Source organism: Lasioglossum baleicum, chromosome 16, assembly GCF_051020765.1.
Source record: "Lasioglossum baleicum chromosome 16, iyLasBale1, whole genome shotgun sequence".
Lineage (NCBI taxonomy): Eukaryota > Metazoa > Arthropoda > Insecta > Hymenoptera > Halictidae > Lasioglossum > Lasioglossum baleicum.
In genome coordinates this window covers 179,893-199,945 of record NC_134944.1, presented here as the reverse complement: position 1 = coordinate 199,945, position 20,053 = coordinate 179,893, and the positions used below count along the sequence as shown (strand labels likewise).

The 20,053-nt window shown below is 46.5% G+C and overlaps 1 protein-coding gene across 1 annotated transcript; it reads left to right on the top strand.

The window, feature by feature from the left end:
* The first annotated feature begins 239 nt into the window (after positions 1–239).
* LOC143216918 (uncharacterized) lies at positions 240–3,794 on the top strand. The gene has a single exon (XM_076440500.1). It carries the CDS (start codon positions 240–242, stop codon positions 3,792–3,794), a length of 3,555 nt encoding a protein of 1,184 aa, XP_076296615.1.
* The last annotated feature ends 16,259 nt before the right edge of the window (positions 3,795–20,053 follow it).

The following is a 20,053-nucleotide window of genomic DNA, read 5'->3' as shown; positions in this document are numbered from 1 at the left end:
TACAATCATTGATTTCCCAATTCAAGGAATCTGCAACCGAAAAGGGATCAGAAAATTCAAAGCCAACGGTCGTCGAGACCGTTGCACCGAGGTCACGCGCCGTGTTGCCAAAAATGGGTCTTCCCATCTTTGGAGGTCAATACAAGGACTGGCCATCTTTTCGGGATTTATTTACTTCCCTCATCATCAACGATGTGACTCTTTCTCCTGTCGAACGCCTTCATTATTTGAAAGCCTGTATGAAGGGCAGCGCCGCGTCTCTTCTGAAAAACATCAAAACGACCGCTGATAACTTTAAAGTTGCTTGGGAAAAGTTAATAAGTCGATTCGAGAATCGCCGACTTCTGGTACAGGCTCAAATCAGACTACTTGCTTCACTATCTCCGGTCAAAAGGGAATCATCTATCGAATTGCAGCAGCTCTTTGATCAAACGTTCGACGCCATAGATGCCCTCGATAATCTGGATCGACCTGTCACGAACGCCGTCGACTGGGTAGTCGAATTGACCGTCGAAAGGTTGGATACTCAGTCTCATCGTGAGTGGGAAGATTTAGTGAGGCAATCTAAGGAGCTCCCGACTCTAGAGGATCTCCGAACGTTTATCGAAGGGCGCATACAAACCTGTGAGGCGTTAGAGGCTAAACGAAAGCAGCCTGATGAAGCCTCCCTCAACAAGAAATCCTCTTCCAAGGCCTTCAAGGTGCATCAGATATCGAAGGCGAACACTTCATTGCGGAACTGCAGCATCTGTCAAGGGGCGCACTTCGTCCTATTCTGCCCTCAATACAAGGAGAAGGATGCCGTCGAGCGGAAGGAAACGGCAAGTTCGCTGAAGCTTTGTCTAAACTGCCTGGGAAGGCATTCTATTAGTGACTGCAAGTCTGCCAAAAGATGTCAGAAGTGTGATGGGAAACATCACACGACCATCCACGATGCCGAGTCAACGGGAGCTGTAGTACAGCACATCTCTACTCACGTGAGTCGACCTTCCTCTGTACTTCTCAGTACCGCTCGCGTGACAGTTTCAGGCTCCGGCGGACACGGCTTCCAAGCTCGCTCACTAATAGACCCCGGCAGCGAGGTTTCGCTCATTTCTGAGGCCCTGGCTCAGCGGCTCGGCGTCAAGAGGAGTCAAGCTCGGGTTCCTCTGCTCGGAGTCGGAGGGGCCAAGGCGAAGTTCACGAGAGGAAAATCTACACTGGTCCTCTCCTCTCACTGCGACGGGGACGTCAAATTCCAGATTCCGGTCTACATTATATCTGAGCTCTCTCGCTACAGGCCTCGAAATCTACCTGCTGTCGTCGAGTGGCCGCACGTACAAGGGTTGACCCTTGCTGATCCTGCCTACCATCTTGCTGATCCAGTCGATGTTCTGCTTGGAGCTGATTCTTATAACCTCATACTTCGTGAGGGTGTCAAACGAGGGCCGCCTCATACTCCAGTGGCTCAGGAGACCGCACTTGGCTGGATACTGACGGGAGGAGTCGACTCGGAAGGCGGCGGCGAGGCAGCAGGTAGACTAGAGGTACCAGTACATCACTGTAATGTAGACCGCGAATTAATGGAAATGTTGAGCAGATTCTGGGAACAGGAGGAGATCGACACTTCGATCCCACACACAGCAGACGACCAACGGGCGGAGGAACACTTCGTTACCACTCACCTTCGTCAACCTGATGGCAGATTCTCGGTGCGACTACCATTCAGCAGCGCACCTGAGCTAGGAGACTCCCGTCGCATAGCATTGCGAACTCTGGAGTCTCTAAACGGCAGGTTTCGGCGATCTGCCGAATTCCAGGCAGCCTACACCGAGTTCCTGAAGGCCTACGAAACGCTGGGGCATATGGCAGCGGCGCAACATCCGATTCCGAGCAACGGGTACTACCTCCCTCATCACGGAGTGTTGCGAGAGGCCAGCGCAACGACTAAGTTGCGAGTTGTCTTCAACGGATCCATGCCCTCTTCCAATGGGAAATCCATTAATGACTTCCTTCTCCGAGGTCCTAACCTGCTCCCAAATCTCGCCGACGTCCTGCTAAGGTGGCGTCGGCACGCTTTTGTGTTTTCAGCCGACATCGAGAAGATGTATCGGCAGATACTTGTCCACCCTGAAGATCGGCAATGGCAGCGGATCTTGTGGCAGCCTGAAAAAAGGGGAGGAGTCATTGATTACGAGCTGAGCACCGTCACTTACGGGCTCGCGTGTGCACCCTACCTTGCAATTCGGTGTTTACACCAGCTGGCCAAGGTGGAGGAGCAGCGGTATCCTCGTGGCTCTCGCATAGTACTACGAGACATCTATATGGACGATGTTCTCGCCGGAGCTGACTCCCTTTCTGAGGCAAGGCGACAACAAACGGAACTTCGAGAGCTTCTCATGGCGGGCGGATTCCCACTTCGCAAGTGGGCCTCCAACTCAAGGGGTCTGTTAGACGGACTCTCCAGCGACGAGCGGAAGGGAATCGTTGAATGGGATTCTCCAACCCATCACAGCGTCCTCGGCATAAAATGGCTACCTTCCGCTGACTGTTTTCAGGTTACCGCTGTGACTTCTCTAAAAAACGCAGGGTTCACTAAACGCTCTGTGCTCAGCGGAACAGCCCAGCTGTTCGACCCTCTCGGATGGCTGGCTCCAGTCACCATCGTCGCCAAGGTCCTAATGCAGTCGTTGTGGCTCCTAAAGGTCGACTGGGATACACCGTTGCCAGAAAAGGAGGAGGTGATGTGGCAGCAGTTCCAGCATCAACTCCCTGCACTACAGACTATTCGAGTCCCGCGATGGCTCGGAACCAATTCTGCCACGCAGCCTCTCGAAATCCATGGGTTCGCTGATGCATCCGAGCGAGCCTACGCAGCCGTGGTGTATTCCCGGACCATTAACGCTCAAGGAGTCGTGACAGTCTCCATGATTGTCGCCAAATCCAAGGTGGCTCCTTTGAAGCGGGTGTCTCTGCCCAGATTGGAGCTCTGCGCAGCTTTCCTGCTAGCCAGGCTCGTCGAGCACGTCACTAAGGCGCTCGATTGGCAAGAGGTCGATCTACACCTCTGGTCGGACTCATCCGTGGCACTCAGCTGGATCCGGGGGCATCCTTCTCGCTGGCCGACTTACGTGGCGAATAGGGTGGCTGAAATCCAGAGGATGCTGCCGCTAGCCCAGTGGCACCACGTGAGGAGCGCTGAAAATCCAGCTGATTGCGCTTCTCGAGGCCTGTCTCCCGCTGAGCTTCCCAGGTTCCAACTGTGGTGGCGAGGACCCGAGTGGCTCTCCTCACCAGATCCTCTCCCCGCTGTACCGGCCGAGGAGGCAACCCACGAGGACGAGGAACTGAAGGCACATCACGTGACCGCCCAGCGGGAGAAAACATCCGGCACGTTAATCGAGCGCTTCTCGAATCTAACGCGCCTGTTTCGAGTCCTGGCCTGGTGTCGTCGCTGGGCCCCTAGAAATCGAAAACCAGAATCAGTTATCACTGCTACCGAAATGCAGGAAGTCAAATTGATTCTCCTGCGCTTGGAGCAGTCCGCTTCATTCTCCGAGGACATCGCCACTCTCCGCAGGAATCAACCCGTGGCTGCTAAAAGCAGATTGGCCAAACTCTGCCCATTCCTGGATAAGGACGGAGTCTTAAGAGTCGGAGGCCGCCTACAAGCTGCCAACCTTGCGTACGACCGGACGCATCCAGCTATTCTCCCTGACGAATCCCCTCTGGCTAAGTTGTGGGTCGACGCTGCTCACAAACGATGCCTGCACGGGGGGACGCAGCTTACCCTGGCGACGCTACGCCAGGAGTAAAACAACTTCTGAAACGAAGAATCGTCGAATCTGACATAAGCTCGTATAAATTGTGATCGTGCTTGCCGAAAAGGAGTTTCTATTCCAATTTCTCATACTTGCATGCAAATGCACGGATCTGGCAACGCGAAACAGCGATTCCGCACAGAAATTCGTTTGTGAAACGAAGAATCGTCGAATCTGACATAGGCTCGAATAAATTGTGAGCGTGCTTGCCCGGTCGGAGTTTCTGTCCAATTTCGCATATTCGCATGCTAATGCACTGATCTAGCACGCGAAACAGCGATTCCGCACAGAAATACACTTCTGAAACGAAGAATCGTCGAATCCGACATAGGCTCGAATGAATTGTGATCGTGCTTGCCCGGTCGGAGTTTCTGTCCAATTTCGCATATTTGCATGCAAATGCACTGATCTAGCACGCGAAACAGCGATTCCGCACCGAAATACACTTCTGAAACGAAGAATCGTCGAATCTGACATAAGCTCGAATAAATCGTGATCCTGCTAGCCGAATCGGAGTTTCCGTGCCAATTTCGCATATTTGCATGCAAATGCACTGATCTAGCGCGCGAAACAGCGATTCCGCACAGAAATACACTTCTGAAACGAAGAATCGTCGAATCCGACATAGGCTCGAATGAATTGTGATCGTGCTTGCCCGGTCGGAGTTTCTGTCCAATTTCGCATATTTGCATGCAAATGCACTGATCTAGCACGCGAAACAGCGATTCCGCACCGAAATACACTTCTGAAACGAAGAATCGTCGAATCTGACATAAGCTCGAATGAATTGTGATCGTGCTTGCCCGGTCGGAGTTTCTGGCCAATTTCGCATATTTGCATGCAAATGCACTGATCTAGCACGCGAAACAGCGATTCCGCACCGAAATACACTTCTGAAACGAAGAATCGTCGAATCTGACATAAGCTCGAATAAATCGTGATCCTGCTAGCCGAATCGGAGTTTCCGTGCCAATTTCGCATATTTGCATGCAAATGCACTGATCTAGCGCGCGAAACAGCGATTCCGCTCAGAAATACACTTCTGAAACGAAGAATCGTCGCATCTCTGACATAAGCTCGAATAAATCGTGATCGTGCTTGCCTTGTCGGAGTTTCTGTGCCAATTTCGCATATTTGCGTGCAAATGCACTGATCTAGCACGCGAAACAGCGATTCCGCACAGAAATACACTTCTGAAACGAAGAATCGTCGAATCTGACATAGGCTCGAATAAATTGTGAGCGTGCTTGCCCGGTCGGAGTTTCTGTCCAATTTCGCATATTTGCATGCAAATGCACTGATCTAGCACGCGAAACAGCGATTCCGCACCGAAATACACTTCTGAAACGAAGAATCGTCGAATCTGACATAAGCTCGAATGAATTGTGATCGTGCTTGCCCGGTCGGAGTTTCTGTCTAATTTCGCATATTTGCATTCAAATGCACTGATCTAGCAGGCGAAACAGCGATTCCGCACCGAAATACACTTCTGAAACGAAGAATCGTCGAATCTGACATAAGCTCGAATAAATCGTGATCCTGCTAGCCGAATCGGAGTTTCCGTGCCAATTTCGCATATTTGCATGCAAATGCACTGATCCAGCGCGCGAAACAGCGATTCCGCTCAGAAATACACTTCTGAAACGAAGATTCGTCGCATCTCTGACATAAGCTCGAATAAATCGTGATCGTGCTTGCCTTGTCGGAGTTTCTGTGCCAATTTCGCATATTTGCATGCAAACGCACTGATCTAGCACGCGAAACAGCGATTCCGCACAGAAATACACTTCTGAAACGAAGAATCGTCGAATCTGACATAGGCTCGAATAAATTGTGAGCGTGCTTGCCCGGTCGGAGTTTCTGTCCAATTTCGCATATTTGCATGCAAATGCACTGATCTAGCACGCGAAACAGCGATTCCGCACCGAAATACACTTCTGAAACGAAGAATCGTCGAATCTGACATAAGCTCGAATGTATTGTGATCGTGCTTGCCCGGTCGGAGTTTCTATCCAATTTCGCATATTTGCATGCAAATGCACTGATCTAGCACGCGAAACAGCGATTCCGCACCGAAATACACTTCTGAAACGAAGAATCGTCGAATCTGACATAAGCTCGAATAAATCGTGATCCTGCTAGCCGAATCGGAGTTTCCGTGCCAATTTCGCATATTTGCATGCAAATGCACTGATCTAGCGCGCGAAACAGCGATTCCGCTCAGAAATACACTTCTGAAACGAAGAATCGTCGCATCTCTGACATAAGCTCGAATAAATCGTGATCGTGCTTGCCTTGTCGGAGTTTCTGTGCCAATTTCGCATATTTGCATGCAAATGCACTGATCTAGCGCGCGAAACAGCGATTCCGCTCAGAAATACACTTCTGAAACGAAGAATCGTCGCATCTCTGACATAAGCTCGAATAAATCGTGATCGTGCTTGCCTTGTCGGAGTTTCTGTGCCAATTTCGCATATTTGCATGCAAACGCACTGATCTAGCACGCGAAACAGCGATTCCGCACAGAAATACACTTCTGAAACGAAGAATCGTCGAATCTGACATAGGCTCGAATAAATTGTGAGCGTGCTTGCCCGGTCGGAGTTTCTGTCCAATTTCGCATATTTGCATGCAAATGCACTGATCTAGCACGCGAAACAGCGATTCCGCACAGAAATACACTTCTGAAACGAAGAATCGTCGAATCTGACATAGGCTCGAATAAATTGTGAGCGTGCTTGCCCGGTCGGAGTTTCTGTCCAATTTCGCATATTTGCATGCTAATGCACTGATCTAGCGCGCGAAACAGCGATTCCGCACAGAAATACACTTCTGAAACGAAGAATCGTCGAATCCGACATAGGCTCGAATGAATTGTGATCGTGCTTGCCCGGTCGGAGTTTCTGTCCAATTTCGCATATTTGCATGCAAATGCACTGATCTAGCACGCGAAACAGCGATTCCGCACCGAAATACACTTCTGAAACGAAGAATCGTCGAATCTGACATAAGCTCGAATGAATTGTGATCGTGCTTGCCCGGTCGGAGTTTCTGTCCAATTTCGCATATTTGCATGCAAATGCACTGATCTAGCACGCGAAACAGCGATTCCGCACCGAAATACACTTCTGATACGAAGAATCGTCGAATCTGACATAAGCTCGAATAAATCGTGATCCTGCTAGCCGAATCGGAGTTTCCGTGCCAATTTCGCATATTTGCATGCAAATGCACTGATCTAGCGCGCGAAACAGCGATTCCGCTCAGAAATACACTTCTGAAACGAAGAATCGTCGCATCTCTGACATAAGCTCGAATAAATCGTGATCGTGCTTGCCTTGTCGGAGTTTCTGTGCCAATTTCGCATATTTGCATGCAAATGCACTGATCTAGCACGCGAAACAGCGATTCCGCACAGAAATACACTTCTGAAACGAAGAATCGTCGAATCTGACATAGGCTCGAATAAATTGTGAGCGTGCTTGCCCGGTCGGAGTTTCTGTCCAATTTCGCATATTTGCATGCAAATGCACTGATCTAGCACGCGAAACAGCGATTCCTCACCGAAATACACTTCTGAAACGAAGAATCATCGAATCTGACATAAGCTCGAATAAATCGTGATCGTGCTTGCCGAATCGGAGTTTCCGTGTCAATTTCGCATATTTGCATGCAAATGCACTGATCTAGCACGCGAAACAGCGATTCCGCACAGAAATACACTTCTGAAACGAAGAATCGTCGAATCTGACATAGGCTCGAATAAATTGTGAGCGTGCTTGCCCGGTCGGAGTTTCTGTCCAATTTCGCATATTTGCATGCAAATGCACTGATCTAGCACGCGAAACAGCGATTCCGCACCGAAATACACTTCTGAAACGAAGAATCGTCGAATCTGACATAAGCTCGAATAAATCGTGATCGTGCTTGCCTTGTCGGAGTTTCTGTGCCAATTTCGCATATTTGCATGCAAATGCACTGATCTAGCACGCGAAACAGCGATTCCGCACAGAAATACACTTCTGAAACGAAGAATCGTCGAATCTGACATAGGCTCGAATAAATTGTGATCGTGCTTGCCCGGTCGGAGTTTCTGTCCAATTTCGCATATTTGCATGCAAATGCACTGATCTAGCACGCGAAACAGCGATTCCGCACCGAAATACACTTCTGAAACGAAGAATCGTCGCATCTGACATAAGCTCGAATAAATCGTGATCGTGCTTGCCGGGTCGGAGTTTGTATTCCAATTTGGCATACTTGCATGCAAATGCACTGATCTAGCACGCGAAACAGCGATTCCGCACAGAAATTCAATTGTGAAACGAATAATCGTCGAATCTGACATAAGCTCGAATAAATCGTGATCGTGATTGCCGGGTCGGAGTTTCTATTCCAATTTCTCATACTTGCATGCAAATGCACTGATCTAGAACGCGAAACCGCGATTCCGCCCAGAAATTCATTTGTGAAACGAAGAATCGTCGAATCTGACATAAGCTCGAATAAATCATGATCGTGCTTGCCGCATCGGAGTTTCCGTGCCAATTTCGCATATTTGCATGCAAATGCACTGATCTAGCGCGCGAAACAGCGATTCCGCTCAGAAATACACTTCTGAAACGAAGAATCGTCGCATCTAACATAAGCTCGAATAAATCGTGATCGTGCTTGCCGGGTCGGAGTTTGTATTCCAATTTGGCATACTTGCATGCAAATGCACTGATCTAGCACGCGAAACAGCGATTCCGCACAGAAATTCAATTGTGAAACGAATAATCGTCGAATCTGACATAAGCTCGAATAAATGGTGATCCTGCTACCGGAATCGGAGTTTCCGTGCCAATTTCGCATATTTGCATGCAAATGCACTGATCTAGCACGGATCAGCGATTCCGCCCAGAAATTCATTTGTGAGACGAAGAATCGTCGAATCTGACATAAGCTCGAATAAATCGTGATCGTGCTTGCCGCATCGGAGTTTCCGTGCCAATTTCGCATATTTGCATGCAAATGCACTGATCTAGCGCGCGAAACAACGATTCCGCTCAGAAATACACTTCTGAAACGAAGAATCGTCGCATCTGAAATAAGCTCGAATAAATCGTGATCGTGCTTGCCTTGTCGGAGTTTCTGTGCCAATTTCGCATATTTGCATGCAAATGTACTGATCTAGCACGCGAAACAGCGATTCCGCATAGAAATACACTTCTGAAACGAAGAATCGTCGAATCTGACATAAGCTCGTATAAATTGTGATCGTGCTTGCCGAAAAGGAGTTTCTATTCCAATTTCTCATACGTGCATGCAAATGCACGGATCTAGCGCGCGAAACAGCGATTCCGCACAGAAATACACTTCTGAAACGAAGAATCGTCGAATCTGATATAAGCTCGAATAAATCGTGATCGTGATTGCCGGGTCGGAGTTTCTATTCCAATTTCTCATACTTGCATGCGAATGCACTGATCTAGAACGCGAAACCGCGATTCCGCACAGAAATTCATTTGTGAAACGAAGAATCGTCGAATCTGACATAAGCTCGAATAAATCGTGATCGTGCTTGCCGAATCGGAGTTTCCGTGTGAATTTCGCATATTTGCATGCAAATGCACTGATCTAGCGCGCGAAACAGCGATTCCGCTCAGAAATACACTTCTGAAACGAAGAATCGTCGCATCTGACATAAGCTCGAATAAATCGTGATCGTGCTTGCCGGGTCGGAGTTTGTATTCCAATTTGGCATACTTGCATGCAAATGCACTGATCTAGCACGCGAAACAGCGATTCCGCACCGAAATACACTTCTGAAACGAAGAATCATCGCATCTGACATAAGCTCGAATAAATCGTGATCGTGCTTGCCGGGTCGGAGTTTGTATTCCAATTTGGCATACTTGCATGCAAATGCACTGATCTAGCACGCGAAACAGCGATTCCGCACCGAAATACTCTTCTGAAACGAAGAATCATCGAATCTGACATAAGCTCGAATAAATCGTGATCGTGCTTGCCGAATCGGAGTTTCTGTGTGAATTTCGCATATTTGCACGCAAATGCACTGATCTAGCGCGCGAAACAGCGATTCCGCTCAGAAATACACTTCTGAAACGAAGAATCGTCGCATCTGACATAAGCTCGAATAAATCGTGATCGTGCTTGCCGAAAAGGAGTTTCTATTCCAATTTCTCATACTTGCATGCAAATGCACTGATCTGGCAACGCGAAACAGCGATTCCGCACAGAAATACTATTCTGAAACGAAGAATCGTCGAATCTGATATAAGCTCGAATAAATTGTGATCGTGCTTGCCGAAAAGGAGTTTCTATTCCAATTTCTCATACTTGCATGGAAATGCACTGATCTAGCGCGCGAAACAGCGATTCCGCACAGAAATACACTCCTGAAACGAAGAATCGTCGAATGTGACATAAGCTCGTATAAATTGTGATCGTGCTTGCCGAAAAGGAGTTTCTATTCCAATTTCTCATACTTGCATGCAAATGCACTGATCTAGCGTCGCGAAACAGCGATTCCGCCCAGAAATACACTTCTGAAACGAAGAATCGTCGAATCTGACATAAGCTCGTATAAATTGTGATCGTGCTTGCCGAAAAGGAGTTTCTATTCCAATTTCTCATACTTGCATGCAAATGCACGGATCTGGCAACGCGAAACAGCGATTCCGCACAGAAATTCGTTTGTGAAACGAATAATCGTCGAATCTGACATAAGCTCGAATAAATTGTGATCGTGCTTGCCGAAAAGGAGTTTCTATTCCAATTTCTCATACTTGCATGCAAATGCACTGATCTGGCAACGCGAAACAGCGATTCTGCACAGAAATACTATTCTGAAACGAAGAATCGTCGAATCTGATATAAGCTCGAATAAATTGTGATCGTGCTTGCCGAAAAAGAGTTTCTATTCCAATTTCTCATACTTGCATGCAAATGCACTGATCCAGCACGCGAAACAGCGATTCCGCACAGAAATTTGGTTGTGAAACGAAGAATCGTCGAATCTGATATAAGCTCGAATAAATTGTGTTCGTGCTTGCCGAGAAGGAGTTTCTATTCCAATTTCTCATACTTGCATGCAAATGCACTGATCTAGCGCGCGAAACAGCGATTACGCACAGAAATACACTTCTGAAACGAAGATTCGTCGAATCTGATATAAGCTCGAATAAATTGTGATCGTGCTTGCCGAAAAGGAGTTTCTATTCCAATTTCTCATACTTGCATGCAAATGCACTGATCCAGGGCGCAAAACAGCGATTTCGCACAGAAATACACTTCTGAAGCGAAGAATCGTCGAATCTGATATAAGCTCGAATAAATTTTGATCGTGCTTGCCGAAAAGGAGTTTCTATTCCAATTTCTCATACTTGCATGCAAATGCACTGATCTAGCGCGCGAAACAGCGATTCCGCACAGAAATACACTTCTGAAACGAAGATTCGTCGAATCTGACATAAGCTCGAATAAATCGTGATCGTGCTTGCCGGGTAGGAGTTTCTATTCCAATTTGGCATACTTGCATGCAAATGCACTGATCTAGCGCGCGAAACAGCGATTCCGCACCGAAATACACTTCTGAAACGAAAAACGTCGAATCTGACATAGACTCGAATAAATTGTGACCGTGCTTGCAGGGTCGGAGTTTCTGTGCCAAATTCGCATATTTGCATGCAAATGCACTGATCTAGCACGCGAAACAGCGATTCCGCACAGAAATACACTTCTGAAACGAAGAATCGTCGAATCTGACATAAGCTCGAATAAATCGTGATCGTGATTGCCGGGTCGGAGTTTCTATTCCAATTTCTCATACTTGCATGCGAATGCACTGATCTAGAACGCGAAACCGCGATTCCGCACAGAAATTCATTTGTGAAACGAAGAATCGTCGAATCTACAATAAGCTCGAATAAATCGTGATCGTGCTTGCTGCATCGGAGTTTCCGTGCCAATTTCGCATATTTGCTTGCAAATGCACTGATCTAGCGCGCGAAACAACGATTCCGCTCAGAAATACACTTCTGAAACGAAGAATCGTCGCATCTGAAATAAGCTCGAATAAATCGTGATCGTGCTTGCCTTGTCGGAGTTTCTGTGCCAATTTCGCATATTTGCATGCAAATGCACTGATCTAGCACGCGAAACAGCGATTCCGCACAGAAATTCAATTGTGAAACGAATAATCGTCGAATCTGACATAAGCTCGGATAAATCGTCATCCTGCTAGCCGAATCGGAGTTTCTGTGCCAATTTCGCATATTTGCATGCAAATGCACTGATCTAGCGCGCGAAACAACGATTCCGCTCAGAAATACACTTCTGAAACGAAGAATCGTCGCATCTGAAATAAGCTCGAATAAATCGTGATCGTGCTTCCCTTGTCGGAGTTTCTGTGCCAATTTCGCATATTTGCATGCAAATGCACTGATCTAGCACGCGAAACAGCGATTCCGCACAGAAATTCAATTGTGAAACGAATAATCGTCGAATCTGACATAAGCTCGGATAAATCGTCATCCTGCTAGCCGAATCGGAGTTTCTGTGCCAATTTCGCATATTTGCATGCAAATGCACTGATCTAGCACGCGAAACAGCGATTCCGCACAGAAATACACTTCTGAAACGAAGAATCGTCGAATCTGACATAGGCTCGAATAAATTGTGAGCGTGCTTGCCCGGTCGGAGTTTCTGTCCAATTTCGCATATTTGCATTCAAATGCACTGATCTAGCAGGCGAAACAGCGATTCCGCACCGAAATACACTTCTGAAACGAAGAATCGTCGAATCTGACATAAGCTCGAATAAATCGTGATCCTGCTAGCCGAATCGGAGTTTCCGTGCCAATTTCGCATATTTGCATGCAAATGCACTGATCTAGCGCGCGAAACAGCGATTCCGCTCAGAAATACACTTCTGAAACGAAGAATCGTCGCAACTCTGACATAAGCTCGAATAAATCGTGATCGTGCTTGCCTTGTCGGAGTTTCTGTGCCAATTTCGCATATTTGCATGCAAATGCACTGATCTAGCACGCGAAACAGCGATTCCGCACAGAAATACACTTCTGAAACGAAGAATCGTCGAATCTGACATAGGCTCGAATAAATTGTGAGCGTGCTTGCCCGGTCGGAGTTTCTGTCCAATTTCGCATATTTGCATGCAAATGCACTGATCTAGCACGCGAAACAGCGATTCCGCACCGAAATACACTTCTGAAACGAAGAATCGTCGAATCTGACATAAGCTCGAATGTATTGTGATCGTGCTTGCCCGGTCGGAGTTTCTGTCCAATTTCGCATATTTGCATGCAAATGCACTGATCTAGCACGCGAAACAGCGATTCCGCACCGAAATACACTTCTGAAACGAAGAATCGTCGAATCTGACATAAGCTCGAATAAATCGTGATCCTGCTAGCCGAATCGGAGTTTCCGTGCCAATTTCGCATATTTGCATGCAAATGCACTGATCTAGCGCGCGAAACAGCGATTCCGCTCAGAAATACACTTCTGAAACGAAGAATCGTCGCATCTCTGACATAAGCTCGAATAAATCGTGATCGTGCTTGCCTTGTCGGAGTTTCTGTGCCAATTTCGCATATTTGCATGCAAATGCACTGATCTACCGCGCGAAACAGCGATTCCGCACAGAAATACACTTCTGAAACGAAGAATCGTCGAATCCGACATAGGCTCGAATGAATTGTGATCGTGCTTGCCCGGTCGGAGTTTCTGTCCAATTTCGCATATTTGCATGCAAATGCACTGATCTAGCGCGCGAAACAACGATTCCGCTCAGAAATACACTTCTGAAACGAAGAATCGTCGCATCTGAAATAAGCTCGAATAAATCGTGATCGTGCTTGCCTTGTCGGAGTTTCTGTGCCAATTTCGCATATTTGCATGCAAATGTACTGATCTAGCACGCGAAACAGCGATTCCGCATAGAAATACACTTCTGAAACGAAGAATCGTCGAATCTGACATAAGCTCGTATAAATTGTGATCGTGCTTGCCGAAAAGGAGTTTCTATTCCAATTTCTCATACGTGCATGCAAATGCACGGATCTAGCGCGCGAAACAGCGATTCCGCACAGAAATACACTTCTGAAACGAAGAATCGTCGAATCTGATATAAGCTCGAATAAATCGTGATCGTGATTGCCGGGTCGGAGTTTCTATTCCAATTTCTCATACTTGCATGCGAATGCACTGATCTAGAACGCGAAACCGCGATTCCGCACAGAAATTCATTTGTGAAACGAAGAATCGTCGAATCTGACATAAGCTCGAATAAATCGTGATCGTGCTTGCCGAATCGGAGTTTCCGTGTGAATTTCGCATATTTGCATGCAAATGCACTGATCTAGCGCGCGAAACAGCGATTCCGCTCAGAAATACACTTCTGAAACGAAGAATCGTCGCATCTGACATAAGCTCGAATAAATCGTGATCGTGCTTGCCGGGTCGGAGTTTGTATTCCAATTTGGCATACTTGCATGCAAATGCACTGATCTAGCACGCGAAACAGCGATTCCGCACCGAAATACACTTCTGAAACGAAGAATCATCGCATCTGACATAAGCTCGAATAAATCGTGATCGTGCTTGCCGGGTCGGAGTTTGTATTCCAATTTGGCATACTTGCATGCAAATGCACTGATCTAGCACGCGAAACAGCGATTCCGCACCGAAATACTCTTCTGAAACGAAGAATCATCGAATCTGACATAAGCTCGAATAAATCGTGATCGTGCTTGCCGAATCGGAGTTTCTGTGTGAATTTCGCATATTTGCACGCAAATGCACTGATCTAGCGCGCGAAACAGCGATTCCGCTCAGAAATACACTTCTGAAACGAAGAATCGTCGCATCTGACATAAGCTCGAATAAATCGTGATCGTGCTTGCCGAAAAGGAGTTTCTATTCCAATTTCTCATACTTGCATGCAAATGCACTGATCTGGCAACGCGAAACAGCGATTCCGCACAGAAATACTATTCTGAAACGAAGAATCGTCGAATCTGATATAAGCTCGAATAAATTGTGATCGTGCTTGCCGAAAAGGAGTTTCTATTCCAATTTCTCATACTTGCATGGAAATGCACTGATCTAGCGCGCGAAACAGCGATTCCGCACAGAAATACACTCCTGAAACGAAGAATCGTCGAATGTGACATAAGCTCGTATAAATTGTGATCGTGCTTGCCGAAAAGGAGTTTCTATTCCAATTTCTCATACTTGCATGCAAATGCACTGATCTAGCGTCGCGAAACAGCGATTCCGCCCAGAAATACACTTCTGAAACGAAGAATCGTCGAATCTGACATAAGCTCGTATAAATTGTGATCGTGCTTGCCGAAAAGGAGTTTCTATTCCAATTTCTCATACTTGCATGCAAATGCACGGATCTGGCAACGCGAAACAGCGATTCCGCACAGAAATTCGTTTGTGAAACGAATAATCGTCGAATCTGACATAAGCTCGAATAAATTGTGATCGTGCTTGCCGAAAAGGAGTTTCTATTCCAATTTCTCATACTTGCATGCAAATGCACTGATCTGGCAACGCGAAACAGCGATTCTGCACAGAAATACTATTCTGAAACGAAGAATCGTCGAATCTGATATAAGCTCGAATAAATTGTGATCGTGCTTGCCGAAAAAGAGTTTCTATTCCAATTTCTCATACTTGCATGCAAATGCACTGATCCAGCACGCGAAACAGCGATTCCGCACAGAAATTTGGTTGTGAAACGAAGAATCGTCGAATCTGATATAAGCTCGAATAAATTGTGTTCGTGCTTGCCGAGAAGGAGTTTCTATTCCAATTTCTCATACTTGCATGCAAATGCACTGATCTAGCGCGCGAAACAGCGATTACGCACAGAAATACACTTCTGAAACGAAGATTCGTCGAATCTGATATAAGCTCGAATAAATTGTGATCGTGCTTGCCGAAAAGGAGTTTCTATTCCAATTTCTCATACTTGCATGCAAATGCACTGATCCAGGGCGCAAAACAGCGATTTCGCACAGAAATACACTTCTGAAGCGAAGAATCGTCGAATCTGATATAAGCTCGAATAAATTTTGATCGTGCTTGCCGAAAAGGAGTTTCTATTCCAATTTCTCATACTTGCATGCAAATGCACTGATCTAGCGCGCGAAACAGCGATTCCGCACAGAAATACACTTCTGAAACGAAGATTCGTCGAATCTGACATAAGCTCGAATAAATCGTGATCGTGCTTGCCGGGTAGGAGTTTCTATTCCAATTTGGCATACTTGCATGCAAATGCACTGATCTAGCGCGCGAAACAGCGATTCCGCACCGAAATACACTTCTGAAACGAAAAACGTCGAATCTGACATAGACTCGAATAAATTGTGACCGTGCTTGCAGGGTCGGAGTTTCTGTGCCAAATTCGCATATTTGCATGCAAATGCACTGATCTAGCACGCGAAACAGCGATTCCGCACAGAAATACACTTCTGAAACGAAGAATCGTCGAATCTGACATAAGCTCGAATAAATCGTGATCGTGATTGCCGGGTCGGAGTTTCTATTCCAATTTCTCATACTTGCATGCGAATGCACTGATCTAGAACGCGAAACCGCGATTCCGCACAGAAATTCATTTGTGAAACGAAGAATCGTCGAATCTACAATAAGCTCGAATAAATCGTGATCGTGCTTGCTGCATCGGAGTTTCCGTGCCAATTTCGCATATTTGCTTGCAAATGCACTGATCTAGCGCGCGAAACAACGATTCCGCTCAGAAATACACTTCTGAAACGAAGAATCGTCGCATCTGAAATAAGCTCGAATAAATCGTGATCGTGCTTGCCTTGTCGGAGTTTCTGTGCCAATTTCGCATATTTGCATGCAAATGCACTGATCTAGCACGCGAAACAGCGATTCCGCACAGAAATTCAATTGTGAAACGAATAATCGTCGAATCTGACATAAGCTCGGATAAATCGTCATCCTGCTAGCCGAATCGGAGTTTCTGTGCCAATTTCGCATATTTGCATGCAAATGCACTGATCTAGCGCGCGAAACAACGATTCCGCTCAGAAATACACTTCTGAAACGAAGAATCGTCGCATCTGAAATAAGCTCGAATAAATCGTGATCGTGCTTCCCTTGTCGGAGTTTCTGTGCCAATTTCGCATATTTGCATGCAAATGCACTGATCTAGCACGCGAAACAGCGATTCCGCACAGAAATTCAATTGTGAAACGAATAATCGTCGAATCTGACATAAGCTCGGATAAATCGTCATCCTGCTAGCCGAATCGGAGTTTCTGTGCCAATTTCGCATATTTGCATGCAAATGCACTGATCTAGCACGCGAAACAGCGATTCCGCACAGAAATACACTTCTGAAACGAAGAATCGTCGAATCTGACATAGGCTCGAATAAATTGTGAGCGTGCTTGCCCGGTCGGAGTTTCTGTCCAATTTCGCATATTTGCATTCAAATGCACTGATCTAGCAGGCGAAACAGCGATTCCGCACCGAAATACACTTCTGAAACGAAGAATCGTCGAATCTGACATAAGCTCGAATAAATCGTGATCCTGCTAGCCGAATCGGAGTTTCCGTGCCAATTTCGCATATTTGCATGCAAATGCACTGATCTAGCGCGCGAAACAGCGATTCCGCTCAGAAATACACTTCTGAAACGAAGAATCGTCGCAACTCTGACATAAGCTCGAATAAATCGTGATCGTGCTTGCCTTGTCGGAGTTTCTGTGCCAATTTCGCATATTTGCATGCAAATGCACTGATCTAGCACGCGAAACAGCGATTCCGCACAGAAATACACTTCTGAAACGAAGAATCGTCGAATCTGACATAGGCTCGAATAAATTGTGAGCGTGCTTGCCCGGTCGGAGTTTCTGTCCAATTTCGCATATTTGCATGCAAATGCACTGATCTAGCACGCGAAACAGCGATTCCGCACCGAAATACACTTCTGAAACGAAGAATCGTCGAATCTGACATAAGCTCGAATGTATTGTGATCGTGCTTGCCCGGTCGGAGTTTCTGTCCAATTTCGCATATTTGCATGCAAATGCACTGATCTAGCACGCGAAACAGCGATTCCGCACCGAAATACACTTCTGAAACGAAGAATAGTCGAATCTGACATAAGCTCGAATAAATCGTGATCCTGCTAGCCGAATCGGAGTTTCCGTGCCAATTTCGCATATTTGCATGCAAATGCACTGATCTAGCGCGCGAAACAGCGATTCCGCTCAGAAATACACTTCTGAAACGAAGAATCGTCGCATCTCTGACATAAGCTCGAATAAATCGTGATCGTGCTTGCCTTGTCGGAGTTTCTGTGCCAATTTCGCATATTTGCATGCAAATGCACTGATCTAGCACGCGAAACAGCGATTCCGCACAGAAATACACTTCTGAAACGAAGAATCGTCGAATCTGACATAGGCTCGAATAAATTGTGAGCGTGCTTGCCCGGTCGGAGTTTCTGTCCAATTTCGCATATTTGCATTCAAATGCACTGATCTAGCAGGCGAAACAGCGATTCCGCACCGAAATACACTTCTGAAACGAAGAATCGTCGAATCTGACATAAGCTCGAATAAATCGTGATCCTGCTAGCCGAATCGGAGTTTCCGTGCCAATTTCGCATATTTGCATGCAAATGCACTGATCTAGCGCGCGAAACAGCGATTCCGCTCAGAAATACACTTCTGAAACGAAGAATCGTCGCAACTCTGACATAAGCTCGAATAAATCGTGATCGTGCTTGCCTTGTCGGAGTTTCTGTGCCAATTTCGCATATTTGCATGCAAATGCACTGATCTAGCACGCGAAACAGCGATTCCGCACAGAAATACACTTCTGAAACGAAGAATCGTCGAATCTGACATAGGCTCGAATAAATTGTGAGCGTGCTTGCCCGGTCGGAGTTTCTGTCCAATTTCGCATATTTGCATGCAAATGCACTGATCTAGCACGCGAAACAGCGATTCCGCACCGAAATACACTTCTGAAACGAAGAATCGTCGAATCTGACATAAGCTCGAATGTATTGTGATCGTGCTTGCCCGGTCGGAGTTTCTGTCCAATTTCGCATATTTGCATGCAAATGCACTGATCTAGCACGCGAAACAGCGATTCCGCACCGAAATACACTTCTGAAACGAAGAATAGTCGAATCTGACATAAGCTCGAATAAATCGTGATCCTGCTAGCCGAATCGGAGTTTCCGTGCCAATTTCGCATATTTGCATGCAAATGCACTGATCTAGCGCGCGAAACAGCGATTCCGCTCAGAAATACACTTCTGAAACGAAGAATCGTCGCATCTCTGACATAAGCTCGAATAAATCGTGATCGTGCTTGCCTTGTCGGAGTTTCTGTGCCAATTTCGCATATTTGCATGCAAATGCACTGATCTACCGCGCGAAACAGCGATTCCGCACAGAAATACACTTCTGAAACGAAGAATCGTCGAATCCGACATAGGCTCGAATGAATTGTGATCGTGCTTGCCCGGTCGGAGTTTCTGTCCAATTTCGCATATTTGCATGCAAATGCACTGATCTAGCACGCGAAACAGCGATTCCGCACCGAAATACACTTCTGAAACGAAGAATCGTCGAATCTGACATAAGCTCGAATAAATCGTGATCCTGCTAGCCGAATCGGAGTTTCCGTGCCAATTTCGCATATTTGCATGCAAATGCACTGATCTAGCGCGCGAAACAGCGATTCCGCTCAGAAATACACTTCTGAAACGAAGAATCGTCGCATCTCTGACATAAGCTCGAATAAATCGTGATCGTGCTTGCCTTGTCGGAGTTTCTGTGCCAATTTCGCATATTTGCATGCAAATGCACTGATCTAGCACGCGAAACAGCGATTCCGCACAGAAATACACTTCTGAAACGAAGAATCGTCGAATCTGACATAGGCTCGAATAAATTGTGAGCGTGCTTGCCCGGTCGGAGTTTCTGTCCAATTTCGCATATTTGCATGCAAATGCACTGATCTAGCACGCGAAACAGCGATTCCGCACCGAAATACACTTCTGAAACGAAGAATCGTCGAATCTGACATAAGCTCGAATGAATTGTGATCGTGCTTGCCTTGTCGGAGTTTCTGTGCCAATTTCGCATATTTGCATGCAAATGCACTGATCTAGCACGCGAAACAGCGATTCCGCACAGAAATACACTTCTGAAACG